The sequence below is a fragment of the Mustela nivalis genome, assembly GCF_964662115.1.
Source record: "Mustela nivalis genome assembly, chromosome: 14".
NCBI lineage: Eukaryota > Metazoa > Chordata > Mammalia > Carnivora > Mustelidae > Mustela > Mustela nivalis.
Window position 1 is genome coordinate 36,903,131 of NC_139033.1, and position 16,426 is coordinate 36,919,556.

A 16,426-nucleotide genomic window follows, 5' to 3' on the forward strand; every position below is an offset into this window, starting at 1 on the left:
TGTACTTGAGAGTAGTATTGGTAATTGCCCTAAAATGTACAAATGCAGTTTTCTTCTGTCAGAGGAGATTTCTGCCTTTGGGTTAGTCTAGGTGGGAGACATACGAAGTGATTTAGGTTTCATCCACTTTGTGTTTCACTCCCTGGACGTTTCTCTGGCGGAACAGTCCGGAGTCCCTTAAAAGCTCACACCACTAGGTGGCGCCAGACGTCGGTGAATGCGGGCCTGCGGACCGCTCTCCCCTGCAGCAGGCCGTGATCCTTAGGCACAGAGGTGATGTCAAGGGTTAACACTTAGGTGGAAAAACAGTTTTAAGTAAAAATGAAAAGGAGGTGCCTTCCCTTAGGGATGGGTGTAGTTCTGCTTTGATGGTCCCCCACCCCTTTGCTGTACGTGTGGAAAGCCCAGCCTGCCCCTCCCAGTTTGCTCTGGGCGGCCTGCGACTGGGAGCGAGGGCTTTCGGGTCAGCGCTGACATGTGGTAGCAGAGAGCGGAGGGGTCTGCACAGCATCTGCCTGCCCTGATCCACCGAGCAATTAGGTTTGCATTAAAATTCAGCCCTTTGAAAGGGGGAAGCAGAAAGACGGAAAGGTCTCTTAACTGAGGAAGTCTTCGCTCACAAAATGAAAGGGAATTTTCGGGGCATTTATCTGCCCTTCTAGATGGTGTGATTGAAGGCTCTAAGAGCCGCCTGCCTCCTTCTTTCCGCAGCGAGATTGCGCGTGGAGGACCCCGCAGATGGACTGTAGGTGACCTAAGCAGCCTCCTCCTGGCCCCTGGCTCCTCGGTGTAGACTACGGCTTAGCGTCTGTTGCAAGCCGGAACAAATTGTGTTTCTGCTCACTCTTCTGTTAGAGGAGAAAACGAAAAATGCTAACAGTTTTTAGAAACAAAAGTTTATAGATAGGTTTTATGCTTCGTGTCACGGAGCTGACACGAGGAGATTTGATATCTAGCAGAGATTTTTTTAAAAAAAAGTTAAACCCTAATCGGAAATTAAAAATACAGTTAAAAACAAACACTGAAAATAACACCTTACTCTACATTTCTACTTGTTTTAGGTAGTAATTACTTGAAATTGTCATTTCTCTACTGCCATCCCTAATAGCGCTGTGTGGCGAGCTGCGGGGGTGAAAGGAGTAAACATAGCTTCAGGTTCAGACTCTTATGTAGGCTTCGCAGCGGGTCTCCTTCCCCGGGCTGCTGTCCGTCCAAACACAATCCTTCCTGAGCACCCTTCGTTTCCAGGCACTGCAAGACCACCAGAAAATACTGTTGTTGTTTTTTTTAAAAATCTATATGTAATCGAATCATATTTACTCTGTAGATAAAGTATAAATTTTGAAAGGAAAGTCTCTGGGCACCAACTTGTACCTTCGTGCATTTCGTCACCAGATTTGGAGGGGTTGGAGAGATTAGTAATACCACAGGGCTGATTAGGGAATTATTTGCTCTTCTTATAGTATCAACCCTGATATATCAAAATACCAACAAGCGCAAAGGTACGTGGTTCTGGTAAATCATCCTTTATGATTTTTCAAAAACCTTTCTATTTGGAAGTTTAAGCATGCAGAAAAGTCGCAAGACTAAGAATAGTGCAGGGACTAGACTCTTTGCCTAGATTCACAGATTACTAGCATTTATTCCGCTCCATCACCGATACACTCTGTACATGTGTGTGTCTACAGTTTTCTTCTGAACCTTTTGAGAGTAACTTGTCTCTGTAAAACCACCCTTGACACCTAAATAGCAAGGACCCTCTCCTCCATAACCATGATCCAATATTAAATTTCAGTAAATTTACCGTTGATACTTAAATTCATCTGATCTACATTCATATTCTGATTCTGTCAATTCACCCATTAATGTCCTTCGTAGCATTTGCTTTCTGAGTTAAGTGACGAAGAATGATTAAAGTAGAAGATGAAAGAAAGCCTCTTCACATCGGGTATTTCAGCACCTATTGATGTAGATCGGAAAGCGCCAACTAGACGGAGGGAATTAACTGGTCTGGTGGACAGAGCTTTGGAGGCGGAGGCGGGGCCTGCCTGGCAGCCCGGGTCCCCAGATGTGACTGAATGGCCCCCAGGCCGGCTGCCTCTTCCCCCCTCTGTGAATTTAATGAGAGTTGGACAACCTCTCATCTGTTGTTATGAAGGTTGTTACGAAGACTGGCTGAGGGAGGATACTGGGCTCAGAAGGAGAAGGTCGTAAAAATAGAATAGTATTTTCTTATTCCTCTACTATTTGTGTCTAATGTATTTTAATGTCATAGGCCTGAAAGCCAAACTGAGGAAGATTTAGAAAGAGCCTGTAAGCTGTTTTCCTGCTAACCGAGCAAATGAGAGGTCTTAAAACAACTTCTCCTTCCCATCTGTGTCTTCTTTCCATCTGGAAGTGTGCCCTGTTCCTCCCGAGGGGAAGCAGATCCAGAGCGCTCATTTTCAGTGAGCCATTAGCGAGCTTCAGAAGTTTCCCATCAAATTCCCTAGGCCCCTGAAACCGTTATGAGCCATTTTCATGATGAACCAAAGCGAGAAGAGGCTGTACTGTTTGCAATTTTTTAAAAAGAGAGTTCCCGTTTCTGAGGGTTACCAGGAGATTTTTGTCATAGCTCTCATTTGAAACATATTTTCTTTTCTTTCTATTTTGTTCTTCCCGCCTCCTTCTCATCCTCCTTTCTTGCTGTCCCCACAGTGCTTCGCAGACCATATAGTGAAAGAACTGGACCATTTTCCACCTGAGAAGAGAAGTGAGGTGGTCATTCTGTTTTCGGCTCACTCCCTGCCGATGTCTGTAAGTAAGAGAGTTTCGTCGGATGAGTGGTAGAGGATTTCTGAATGTGCAAGCAGGACCCAGCTTCTCAAACACCCTGAGCCCAGTACAAGGATGAATTCTAGCATCTCAGACTTACCTAGGTGCTCATTTTAACTAGACTCCTTTCTTGAAACCTAATTATAATTAATTCAAATTATAATATTGTGAATAGGTATTGTCCTAATAACCCCCTTTGAAATGATAACTGGAAGGTGTATTCATGAGTAGGGATTTTCAGTACAGGCGGCAGGTAGAGGAAGGCTGCTTTTGCCTGCCCCACTGAAGGAGCTCATCTGATGTCAGGGTCAGTCAAGCACTGAGGGCCTCTAGTCACACTGAACTATCTTAGGTCCCATTCTTTTATCAAGACTGGGTAGGGGCTATTTGAATTCCAGGAATGATTACAGTTTGTAATCTGCTAGGACTAGAGCCCACATTTTAGCAAGTGAATACGGAGTGTATCACCTTGTGATCTGGTTGTTCCTGAGTTTTTCACGTTATGCTGAGTGTTCACTGAAATACCACCTCCACGCGCCCTCCTCGTTGCGCATGTGCAAACGAGAATGCCCGAGCTAGGGTGCTGGGTGGTACGGAGATGTGCATGGAGTGAGCAGCCAGTTTCAGCAGCTCAGGACTATCATCGTGCCCCAAAACAGGTCTTTTGAAGCCGGAGGGGTGGAGAATGAGGTCTTCGGAGGTGCCATTTAGGGCTTAACTCCTCAGTTAATGCAGTTAACCTGTCTGGTGCCACGCTTCTCATCGGTCTTTACTGCCACCTGCTGGTCACTGGGGCCGAGCCCTTACAGCTTTTCCACTCCGCCATCCCCACCCCCCGGGGCCGGTTGGTCTGTAGGTGGCTCGGGAGAGAAATTTCTCTCTTCTGGAAGCCAGCCTATTTTACTTTCACAAGTTCATAGCCTCTCTTCTGGTGTCATGCAAATCCTCTTCAGATGTGCGGCCCGCTGCTCCGCCCGCTTCCTTTCCGTAACCGTCACGGTGCTAGGTGTGATGAGGCCAGTCCGAAGGGGAAGCTCTTGCACCGGGAGCGGAGGAAACACGTTTTTCTACGTGAACGATTCCGGGTGCTGCCTGCCCTTCCCTCACCGCGCGCCGCACTTCCCGTTCCTTCGTCAGGGACGGAGCGTGCCGCCCAGGGCCGCTGTGGGACCGAGGAGTGGGTAGTGAAGGGAGAAGTCTGTTCAGGGGGGCTCTGCTTTCCCCCCGGGCTTGCTTCTAATGACTTTTCCTCCTTCATGACTTTTTAAAGACTCATTATTTGGAAGTAATTTTAGACTTTAGGCAAAGTTGCAAAAACAGTACAGAGCATAGGGTAGCCTGCATATATAGCCTCCCCGTCGGGCCCCTCCTGCTGACATGTCCATAACCATAGCTCCTGACCCAAACCAGGAAGCTAACAGCCGTGCGGTGCCCTGAGCCAACGCCAGGTGGATCAGACTCCACCACTTCTCCCACAACGGTCCGTTTTTGTGCTGGGATCCAGTCCAGCATCCCATGTCACATTTCCTTGGCACGTGTCAGTGTCCCCCAATCTGTGACAGTCCTCATGCTTTCCCTGTCTGATCGCGACCTTGATACTTTTGAAGATTGATTTAGTGGAACGTCAGTCATTTCACAGCATGCTCCTGCACTTGGATCTGTCTGCTCTTTCCCTGTGATTCGACTGAGGCTCTGTAGCACTGGGAAGAACATCCCAGGGTGCTCTGTCCTCAGTGCGTGGTGTGGGGGTACATGATGACGACACCCTACCACTGGCGATGTCATCCTCGGCCATTTGTGTAAGGTGGTGTCTGCTGGATTTCTATGTTGTAAGGTTACTGTTTTTCTCCTTGTAATTTCAAATATCTTAGGTGACACACTCTGAGACTACGTAAATGTCTTCTTGTTCCTTGACTTTTGCCCACTAATTTTAGCATTCTCCGGTAGATCTTGCCGATAGCACTTATTTCTGTGCTGTTCTAATGGCGATTTTCTATTTCCCTCCTTCATTCTGTATTTAGGTTTCTAATGGTTTCTAAACTAACTTATAGTAATATCATAAAATAGTTTATCAGTATTTCATTTCAACAGTATTTATTGAGCACTATTCTATCTACTGTATTCTAAGCACTGTTCCTTCCACTGTCAGAGGATATGGGAGTGAACAAAATAGAAGTCGTTCCCCTCAGAGAGCAGGGCTGGGGGACAGATAATAAACATAGTACAGAAGAAAATAGTTCGGTATGTTAGGAGGTAGTAAGTGGTATGGGAAGCAATCAAGCCATGCAAGGGGTTAGGGTGCCCGTGCACAGCTAAATATTAAAGCAGTAAAAATAAAATTCCTGTTGAACATTTTAAAGAGTATTAGCACGCTGCTGCGTCAGGACCAGTCAGACATTCAACAGTGCACAGAGCACTCAACTTGCTGTCTGTTGCTGGGGGGGGGGGGCATGGGGAAATGAAAGGGATTAGAAGGCGCAGGTGGTATTCTCGAGGAGTCTGGAGTCTGAACCCCCGTGCTGCTTCTCCCCTCTGTCTTACTCCAGCAGCACTTGCCCCTGTGTTGACTGGCCCCATGGATTCAGTAGGACAATACGCCATCCATACAACCCTCGCAGTCCTGCTTTCCCTACTTCAGATGGGGAATGGAGAGACCCATCCCCCCATGAATAACACAGATGTAGAATTTGGCATATTCCTAGGTACTTGGAGATGCATGAGTACGCTGTTCTCCTTTGGCCTCTGAAGACAGAGATCCAAGGAACGTTTGGCGAATGAGCTCAGATCGCATCATCTTTAGAAGACAAAAGGGGGACTCTGGTCACTGGATCACAGCACCTCACAGCACAGCCTGAAGCTCTTAGAACCCTTCATTGTGTTGGCGACTGAACACTCGTGTGTCTCCGCTGCAGGTGGTCAACAGAGGGGACCCCTATCCTCAGGAGGTGGGCGCCACTGTGCAGAGAGTCATGGATAAGCTGGATTACTCCAACCCCTACCGACTGGTGTGGCAGTCTAAGGTAGGTGGTTTCCTCATGCTTGAGGGCAGTCAGCAATTCCAAGGACGTCTATTTTAGGACTTGGTTATAAAATGATTTGGTTTGGCTCTTCATATACACAGAATGTTCTTTAACCTGACGGCTCACCATAAGCAGAGGAACTCTGCAAGCAGCACAAGAAATGGACAAGAAATCAAGTGACTAGTTGAATTTCATTGATTTAATGTATTATTTTTCATTGTAATGACAGAAACTGTGACGTATTTATATTATGCCAACTTCGAGAAGGATTCAAGCTTAATACAGAAATACTGAAAGCCACTAACATAGAGGCCCTTGCTCTTACCAGGAGGGGTGTGTGTGTGTGTGTGTGTGTGTGTCCAGGGCAGTGGGCTGTGGTGTGCCACAGACACAGGGAGAAGTGGGTCCCCGTGTGCCTTCCATTCTCCTTTCTCACAGGTTGGTCCGATGCCCTGGCTGGGCCCTCAAACAGATGAGACTATCAGAGGGCTTTGTGAGAGGGGAAGGAAGAACATTCTTTTGGTTCCAATAGCATTTACCAGCGATCACATTGAAACGCTGTATGAACTGGACATCGAGTACTCTCAAATTCTAGCTAAAGAGGTGAGTGTGATTATTAATCCCATTCACGAGCTGTGATTTGTCTTTGCAATGATATAATTGTATCATTTAAAAGTATTGCTCAGTGGTTAGCAGAGGGGAGGTGGGTGGGGCATGAGGGAAGTAGGAGGAGGAGTTCAGAGCACAGCCTGTCCTGATGAGCACTGAGTAACACGGAGAACTGTTGAATCACTATATTGTATATCTGAAACTAGAACATAGTTTGTTAACTACACTGAAAAAAAAAATTTCGTTACATTGTTTGCTATAACTTTTGCATGTACCGTGGCCTCCTAATTCTGGGTAACACTTAGCCTGAGTTCATCTGCACACATCAGGGTAGTTCCATGTCAGCCCAGCGGTGGCGAAGCACTTTTGTTCCGGTGTGACACCTGGTTCGCAGGCATTACTGACAACAACATCATTTTGTCCAGTGTGAGTCCTTGTACTACCTGGAAGTGATAAACTACATTTTCTTTAGAAAAAAATAGTTGTTCTTCTCACCAGTTTGGAGGAAAAGAATTGTATTGTGCTATCATTCCTTTTCTTGGCCTGATGGTGCCTTTTACTTGGGGCTTTTACAAGGGTTCTTGGTGGATTTTGAGGCATAGAAGAGTCCTTGTCATTTAGGAGGAGACCATGGAATGAACAGCGAAGCCGTGTGTGTTCTAATTCCCTTGACCTCTTCCGTACACTCACTTAATTAGCTGTTTGCGGTGGTGTTGTGATCAATCTGATTGCTGAAATAACAAATACCATCCTTAGTGTCTTGTAATCTAAGATGGATGTGAGTTATCATTCACAGCAGAGAAAAACTTACTGTTCTCCCATCTCACGGCTTTCGAGGGCCGGCCTGAGACCTGAATCCAGTTCATAGCATTGTTTCTGTGGGGAATGGTGGTAACTCGAGGATCCAGCAAATGCTTCCCCCTCTCATCTTCTGCCAGAACTGATCCTGGTCCTTCGCATGCGTGATTGATGGAGGCCCGGCCTCAAAGGATACTTCACCCTCTCCGGGACTGGGTGGCAGGTGCAGGGCAGGGTGACAGTGGGTTGGGGACAGCTTTAGCCAGCACCCAGCCCCACAGGTTTGTGTTTATGCAACGCATGCTGGTCATCAATCAAACGCCGAGGAAGTCAGAGGGTGCATAAATTGCTTGTCAATAGTTCTGATACAGAATTTATGGTGAAGTTGTAATTGGCTAAAGTGAGGTTGCAGGGTTGTCTGCAGATTTCATGTAGTGGTGCCTTCCATATCCCACCCTGACCTTGACTAACTGTGAACTTGCTAAAAAGAGATGTGCAAATATAGGTCATTCCAGTGTGTTTGGAAAGTAAGTTGTGTTTGTGTTGAATGATAATTCACCTTCATTAATATCACTAAACCGAGGCTATTCCTCAGTAATCAAATGGATTATTAGTGACCAATAAATTAGACCATAGAGAGAATAAAGAAAACCATCTAGCTACAGTTTATTTCATTGTTTTGTTGGGATAATAGACTGTGTTTAAAACGACTTTCTTTAAAAAGTAATTTGGAGTTTTTCTTAAGATGAAATGATTGCTTTTTGGTAATACAAAATAAATAATATAATAATAAAGAGCTCAGACAATTCAGAGAAGTATTGCATAGAGAGTAGGGCACATTCAGAATCTTACCCCTGAGACGGGCGCCTGGGTGGCTCAATCTGTTGGGTGTCTGACTCTAGATTTTGGCTCAGGTCCTGATCTCAGGGTTTGAGATTGGGCTCTGCACTGAGTGTGGAGCCTGCTTAGGATTCTCTCCCTCCCCCTCCCCATCCACTGTCTCTCTCTCTCTTTTTTAAAGATTTTATTTATTTATTTGACAGAGAGAGCACAAGTAAACAGAATGGCAGGCAGAGGGAGAGGGAAAAGCAGGCTCCCTGCTGAGCAAGGAGCCTGATGTGGAGCTTGATCCTGGGACCCTGGAATTATGACCTGAGCCAAAGGCAGCCACTTAACCAGCTTAGCCACCCAGGCGAGCCCCCCCCCTTTAAAAAAAAAAAATCTTACCCTGAGAGATGTTGATATTTTAATAAGTCCCCTTTTTCTCTGAATATTTATGAATAAAATACCATTTTTGCATGGTATTTTATTCATATTGTTTTGTAACCATTTTCCCCCTTAAAAATATATTATATGGACCTAAATCAATAAATGTAATTAGATCTACATAATTATTTTAAATGAATCCTTGATCAATATATATTTAAGATATTTCCAACTTTTTACTTCTTAAACTGCTCTGTAATAAACATCATTTTCTTTTTTTTCCCATTTATTCTCTTAGAAAAAATTCCTAGAAATGGAATTTAAATGTTGATAGATGTTTTACTGGATTGCCCTACAGAGTTGTGTCCTTTGACTCTCCCAACCAGAGTGTTCAAGAACACTGCCAGCATTGGTTGTCTTGTTGTCACTGACTTCCACATGGAGTTTTAGTATATAGTCTCCTTTTTTCCTTTTATCTTTTTAAAAAGATATATTTTTTATTTGATAGAGTTTGCAAGCATGCTCACATGCGTGCAGGGGGGCGGCAGGGGCAGGCGGGACAGAGGGAGGAGAGAGAGAGAGGGACTCTTGAGCAGACGCCCTGCTGAGCATGGAGCCCGACTGGGGCTTGATCTCAAGGCCCTGAGATCATGACCTGAGTCAAAATCAAGAGTTGGTCGCTTAACCAACTGAGTCACCCAAGCGCTGTGAATACAGTTTCTTTTTGGGTTGAGAACTATGTGTTTGCTGAATCACCATTTTTCCCATGCTGGTTAAAGGTAATTTAAAAGATGAAACAACTGAAAAGCCATCGCAGCATTTCGGAAAGGGAAAGAGAAGATTTTGGCTACCTGAGTGAACAATAATTAGATGTTTCTTAATTATTTGAGAGATAATCAACTGGGTATTTTGGAGGGAAGCTAGGATGATAGTAAAACAGTCCTCGGGTTTTATTTTGGGTTTTTCTATGTAAGAATATATTTAAAAACCCCACTCTGCATTGGAAACCATCTAGGTTCAATATACCTTAAATTAATCTACCTCTTTTGGCAGTTAGAATCAAAGCAGGCATAAAGATTTATTTAATTAAAGCAACATTCTGCTTAGGTAGAGCCTGTCAAAGTGTGTATTAGAAAGGTTGAATAAAAAAAGAACAGTAAGCAGATTTGAGTTCCTTGAGAATTCTGTCAAATACAGCCTCAGAAAACGGTTTAGAAATTGAGCACCTATGGGGAAGGTAGTCGGGTGGGGGAAGGAATAGAAATTGAGAGCAGTTTTATGATAACAGAGGTGAAAACATCTGTGTCTGGGCCCAGGACTGTTTTCATTTCTGAGCCGTCTGGGAACACTTTAGAAGTCAGGCTTTTAAGCTGTGTATGCATCTAAGTCCATTTATTTATTTATTTATTTTTTGTAGCGGTTTCTTTAAAAAAAAAAAGGAAAATAAAACGTGTATGTGTTTTTCCTTCTTTTTCTCATTTGATTCAGTGTGGAGTTGAAAACATCAGAAGAGCAGAGTCTCTTAATGGAAATCCATTGTTCTCCAAGGTATCTATAGTGTTACAACCATTTTAGTAGAACATATCAGAGAGAAATCCTCTGAGAAACTCTTACAGAATATTGGTTTTCTCACATATTAGAACATTTTGAGTTCCAATTAATTACAAAAATAAAATCGAATTCTTTATACTCTTGCTCCTTTTTCCTTTATATAGCCCCAATTTTCTTACTTCTACCCATCTATAACTATGACGGATTTAAGACCTGCCTTCCAGAGGCAGGGTTTAGCACGTAGGGTAAGAGGATGTCCTCTAAAATCTCTATTTTAACTTTTCTCTAAGCTGAGGGTCCTTAAGAAATGAAGATGTTAGAGAATCCAGTTCAAAGCAGTCATAATTCACATAAAAAAAAGCAACCCTCAGCCATAGTGATTATTGGGGCAGATGGGAGGGGGAGGTGCGTGGGGACACAGCCGACGTTTTGCTTCTGAGGAATCTCTGCTTCTTGTCGCCCGTCTTGCAGGCCCTGGCCGATCTGGTGCTCTCACACATCCAGTCAAACGAGCTGTGCTCCAAGCAGTTGACTCTGAGTTGTCCGCTCTGTGTAAATCCTGTCTGCAGGGAGACTAAATCCTTCTTCACCAGCCAGCAGCTGTGACCCCCGCCAGAGGACCCCGTGGGATTAGGCAAATGCCCAACCCCCAGATGCCCCTGTTGCAGAGGAGATGTATTTAGAGGTCAAGAAAGAAAGTTACACTGGTATCTGTACAGCCCTTGGGCACAAATTGTGTGATTTCTTGAAGAACAGACTCTGAGATCCTTATTGGGGTTTTCTATTTTTGTATGCCGGTACAGTAAGCATTTATAGTCCCCCTCTGTGGGTAGAGTTACCAGTTTGGAATGTCCACTGGGCTATTTAAAAAATGAGTTTTAAAAATTTATCTGAATAGATGCACACATATTTTAAATATAGATTTTGGTTTTATTGCCCCAAACCCCTGCAAGGATAGTTGTGGGCTGTCAGCGTGCATGAGCTCTGTTTACAGTCTCAGGCAAATAGTTGGTGGTCCTTGTTTTTGAAGGGAACGTAGTTGAGCAAAGGAAATATAATTTGAAAAGGAACTGTTACCTGGCCTCTCCCTAAGCCCGTGGGGCCCAGAGTGCCTGTGAGGTGGCGTGGTTGCCTATAATGTCTGTTCCTGCCAGTGATGTCACAATTAGTTTGTCATTTGGGGACTTAACATGTGAACCTCACTTTCTTCACCCTAAAACCAAATCAAGTACAGATTCTGGAAGCGCTTTAAGATTCCCCAGGCACACAAGGCTGATAGACATGTAGAAATCCAGCGATTGTCATCCGTGCTCTGTGGTGCCACCAACAGGAAAGGGGGCTTCCCCTGCTTCCTGTCCCCAGGGCTGGGGAGGCCGGGAAATGCCCACGACTTGCTTCAGCTGTAAAGCTTGTCCCAGAACCGAGTGAACCTTTCAGTGGAACACCTTCATTTTGGTTGAATGTCTTCTTTCTGCCTATTTGTTTGAAGCATTATTTTACAAAGTTAGCTATGTTTTGTAATCTTGAATTCTTTCTTAACTTAGAATTTTTATTATAAAATTATATAACCCTCCCACTAGAACTTTGAATAGTAGAGAAAAGAGAAATAACCACTCTAATGCAATAGCCATTAATCATGTTGTTATATCTCATGCCATTCCTTTCCTGTGGATATTTTTAATGCTACTGTAACCTTGAATTTATGAGTGAAAAGTTGTTCTAAAAATGTGGAAATAATGTCAGATCAGAATCTGATCTCCTATACCTGGATTTAAATGGGTTTAAAAAATCTCTGATGGATCCGTAATGAACTTGTAATGATTGCCTTCTCTTTCCTCCAAGCTCTAAAACTTTGTTCTTCAAAAGAGTATGTCTTTGATGTTTTTAAAGCCAGTTCTGAAACTGAAGTGTTAGAGGAGTGATAGATCTTCTATATTCGGGATTTACTATATTAATAAATATTATCACATCATTAAGGTTTTAACAATTTGATCCGTGCTCTCTGTGAAATCAAAACTAATGCAAGTTAGTTAATAATCAAAATTATTAAATAGGAGGAATTTACTTTGGAATACAAGAAAAGGAACATGCCGTCTATTTTAGTTAATAATTTTCCCACACTGATAACAGCTCTGAAGTTTGATTAACAGGTGCATTTTTTTCCAAATTTGTTTTCCTGTTAGTAGATTGTGTTTCCAGAGAAAGGTGCAAGGCATGGATAGTCGGCTGTTTCCATCAGTTTTGGGGGATTAACTTCAAGGTAGACCAGGTGACTGTCGCCCCGTGGAGCAGATGCTCTGGGTCAGTGGGATGGCCCTGGAAGGCAGGATATGCTTAGAGCCCTTTTCCCTGCGGCACATCTGCTAAGGGCCTGCTTCACTTTGATTGTATTATGCAGATGTTACAGAAAACTCCAATTCGGAGTTTTCTCTTTTTTTTTTTTAAAGATTTTATTTATTTATTTGACAGAGACACGAGAGAGGGAGCACAAGCGGTGGGAGTGGGAGGGGGAGAAGCAGGCGTCTGTGGAGCAGGGAGCACAATGTAGGGCTTGACCCCAGGACCTTGGGGAGTCATGACCTGAGCGGAAGGCTGATGCTTGACCAGACTGAACCACCCAGGCACCTGCAATTCAGGAGTCTTGCTAGGATATCTGAAAACCCTCATTGGCTAAGGAAACCTCCCAATCAACAGTGACTGGGCTGTCTGAAATCATATCCTTGACTGTGAGCGGGACCAGACGGGCCCTTGTAGTGAGAGGCTGAGGGTGTTCCTGGGATCCGTGTTCATGGCGTGGGTTGTCCTGAGCAGGGTTACCTGGGACTGTTATTCACCAAAGATGCGGAAGGGTTGCACTCGAGGGGACACGTGGTAGGACAAAATCCACGACTGTTCTTTTTTTTTTTTTTTTTTAAGATTTTATTTATTTATTTGACAGACAGAGATCACAAGTAGGCAGAGAGGCAGGCAGAGAGAGGGGGGAAGCAGGCTCCGCACTGAGCAGAGCCCCCATGTGGGGCTCGATCCCAGAACCGGGAATCATGGCCTGAGCTGTAGGCAGAGGCTTTAACCCACTGAGCCACCCAGGCGCCCCCACAACTGCTCTTCTCAGAGCTGATAGTCGTTGAGAATGGTGATGCTCTTTGTTGACTTTGAAGTCTCCATGTTTGCCCTGGTAATTCATTAGCTAGTGTGCTGCAGGCAGCGCCTTCTTGGGAACAGACCTGGCTCTACCTGATGCATCAACCCGCAGGCGCTGTGGCCAGGCAGTGCAGCCTCCTGGGTCCTTGGAAGGCCCAGCTCCCTGGACAGACAGCACAGAAGAACGGAACGGTCCTTCTGGCTCTGCCTTTTGGAACTACTTTACCTTTTTTAAATTTAAAGAAATGTTTACACTCGATGAAGATTCAGTCTGCTTGGGGAGAAATGAAACTCCTTATTAAAAGTCCTATAAATGTCTCTCAGTGACTCGTTGGTGCTGACCGCATAGGGAGCCCTCATGCCTTCCTGAGAGTACCTCAGAGGACTCATCCTCGCTCAGGAACCCCTTGGACAGAACGTTACATTTCTTTAGGATTCTGTTAAATTTTTCTTTACGACTGAAATTATTGAGACAGGGATAGCCATGTAGATAGGAAAAGAAGGGGGATTTTCTGTTCCACGTTGCCCAAATTAAGCCTATCAGAAGTGACCTCAGATCCACAATCCTAATGTCATTATAGGTCATTTACATGTTCAGCTGACCTTGAAAATAGATTAATTTCTCTTTGAGGAAAATACACTGATTTGGTGGGATGAGGTTCTTAGAATAAAGTTGTTGCATTCTGTTTTTTCCCCTTGGCCAATCTGTTCTCATAAATTGGGCATTTAATCCAGGAAACTTTAAGGTATGGAAGAGAGGCCATTTGCTCAATCAGGTGCCGCTGTGTTTCTCCAACGTATGTCACTAAACCAAGACAGTGAGCCCACATCACTGGGCAGCAGTGAGACCTACATCCGTCCCAGAATCAGGAACCACATGGGCCGATGGTTCTAGAACTCCCCTGTGTTCATTCCTCCCTCCTGGGGGTGGAAGGTCATGGGGGAAGGGGCCAGCTGGTGTAGCTAGAGCTGGGAGGAGCAGTTAAAGCTGGTGGCCAGAGCGAGAACTCAATGTCTGTGTGTGCCCACATGTGGGCGCAGGTGCATTAAGCTGGGGGCCTTTAGTACCTCGATTCTAAGTTCTTAACCTCGCCTGAGAAACCCCTTCTGTCAGAATCCGTAAGACGGCACAGGAACATATGTCGCAACACTGGATGGAAATGGACAATCTGTTGAGATGTCACAAGGTAGAAAAGCAAGGCAGAAAAACGCACTGAGTTTGGAGCTGTTGCTAAAACGAGTGCCCTGAATTAAAATCATTCAGTCTCTTAGTCTCAATAGCAATATGGGGAATCCTCAGAGGAAGACAAAAGCTAGCCATTCCTTTCATGACTTCTAAAAATTATAAAATTTAAAACATGTCATCATGGTCATGTCCCAGAAAGGCTTTGTAAATATTAGCAGTTTTGTTCTCATTGCCTAATAATTGAGATTCCTTCATAATGAGTCACTTCAGTAGCTTCTCCATCCAGGTGTGGCTTTTTGGCCACATTTATATTATATGTATTATCTATATTATATTTCACTTTATAGAAACTAGTATCATAAGGTTTCAGAGTCCATACATCCAATGGATTGAATCTGAATTAGGAAATATGCCTTATGCTTGAATCGTTGCCAGTTAAAGTATTTTAATCATGCCGTAATGGTGTTCCGGTGCTTCCCTAACTAGAATTCCTGGTTACTTTACACGGTGGCACCTGAAAACTTCTGACTTTTGTTTTTTGCTTGATTTCTTCCAGCTGGACAGTTGCGTGTTGTGACTACTATCTAATCTTTGCCTTAAATGTTGTGCCTCTTTTCAAAATCCACTTCCTTTGGAAAGGATAAAGTGTGCCGAATTAGACAGCACCCAGCTGAGCTGTGGGGACCGGTGGGTACTGGAGAGGAATAAGGTGATGTCATCCGTATTTGCCCCGTGGACCTAACATGACCGCAGGAGTGCCTGGTGCAGGAGCTGAGTCTTCCAGGAGCCCTGGGGGGTAGATGCCCCTAGAGAACACATTCGTAACCTAGGTCCCTGGGGAGGAAGACAGCCTTTTGCTCTTGCTGTGGGAATCTTATTAAGCTTCTCTACAGGAAGAAGGATGTGGAAAACGAATGCAGCCAGTTATCATGGGTTTCTTACAATATACTCTGATAGTACTGGCTTAGTTGTTTTTAGTTGAAATCATTAGCTTCCATTTTTAGTAGAACAAACTACTGGCCAAATTAGCCTATAGTAAGCCATTAAGATGGATGTTAGAATTAAAAACATTTTTGGAAAAAAGCCCGTTTTGAGCCTTTGTTTGAAGCCTTTGGGCAGGAATCGGGTCCTGTTTCTGGTTGCTTGAGAGCTGTCACTCCGACGTTCTAGGCGTGCTGCTACACGTTGCAACACGTGTCAACCTTTCTGCCGGGTCAACCTTTCTGCCGGCTGACCCTGTGGGTCAAAGCTTTACTTGCCTGACAGGTTAAGAAGCAATAGATTCTACCCTGAGAATTCATGAAGTAGTCTTTTCCTTGGGGGGGGGATATATATAATATATATATTTAATATAGATATATATTTATATATAAATACATATAAATATATAAATAATATATAAAGAGAAATATATAAATAATATATACATATAGAATTGACTGCACAGACATATAAACCAGGGTGTGCAGGTTGATTGTTAAAATGTCTATTAAACAGCAATTGTTAAAAATTGTCTATCTTAAATTATATGAAACCAAAAGTAGCAAATATTCAAAATTCATCACATCTCAATTCTTTTACTCCATTAAAAAAATATTTTATTTATTTGACAGTGATCCCAAGGAGGCAGAGAGGCAGGTGGGAAGAGGAAGCAGGCTCCCCACTGAGCAGAGAACCCCATGCAGGGCTTGATCCCGGGGACTCCGAGATCACGACTTGAGCGGAAGGCAGAGGCTTAACACACTGAGCCACCCAGGCGCCCCTTTTACTCCATTTTATTATGGTTGTTGTTGTGCTCATTTACATTTATTGTGCTATCTGATGGAAACAGTATCTATGAGGAGTTACCGTGCCTCTTTCCAAGTCAGTGCAGTGACATCGTGGTAGCTTGCAGTGGGCTGTGTACACTGTGGGAATCAGCAAATACTATAAATTAGGACTTAACTGTTTTGTTGATTATCTAGACTTAAGAAAGTGACAGAAAAAATATCAATAATGCAGAAGAAAAGTTGTCATCTGTAGCCATTACATTGTGAATAGTGCAAACACTTGAAATACCCTTCCATTATTTGAAAACTATTATCTGAAGGATCCAAATGAA

At 43.9% G+C, this 16,426-nt stretch overlaps 1 protein-coding gene and 1 long non-coding RNA gene across 6 annotated transcripts in view; one reads left to right on the forward strand and one right to left on the reverse strand.

Annotated features, from left to right (window-relative positions):
- FECH (ferrochelatase) overlaps positions 1 to 11,970 on the forward strand; it is a 32,440-nt gene extending 20,470 nt beyond the window's left edge. For 3 of the 5 annotated variants that reach the window (XM_082699844.1, XM_082699842.1, XM_082699846.1), the window contains 5 exons: positions 2,698 to 2,796; positions 5,727 to 5,834; positions 6,273 to 6,437; positions 9,936 to 9,995; positions 10,470 to 11,970. In XM_082699844.1, the coding sequence (XP_082555970.1) occupies positions 2,698 to 2,796; positions 5,727 to 5,834; positions 6,273 to 6,437; positions 9,936 to 9,995; positions 10,470 to 10,604 (567 nt within the window). In that variant the 3' untranslated portion in view covers positions 10,605 to 11,970. The remainder of the gene's footprint in view (positions 1 to 2,697; positions 2,797 to 5,726; positions 5,835 to 6,272; positions 6,438 to 9,935; positions 9,996 to 10,469) is intronic. The other 2 variants (XM_082699843.1, XM_082699845.1) reach the window with 1 other exon arrangement.
- The window catches only part of LOC309848361, an 801,917-nt gene continuing 796,525 nt past the window's right edge, over positions 11,035 to 16,426 (reverse strand). The window contains exon 2 of the long non-coding RNA XR_014302998.1: positions 11,035 to 16,026. This is a non-coding gene — a long non-coding RNA (uncharacterized lncRNA). The remainder of the gene's footprint in view (positions 16,027 to 16,426) is intronic.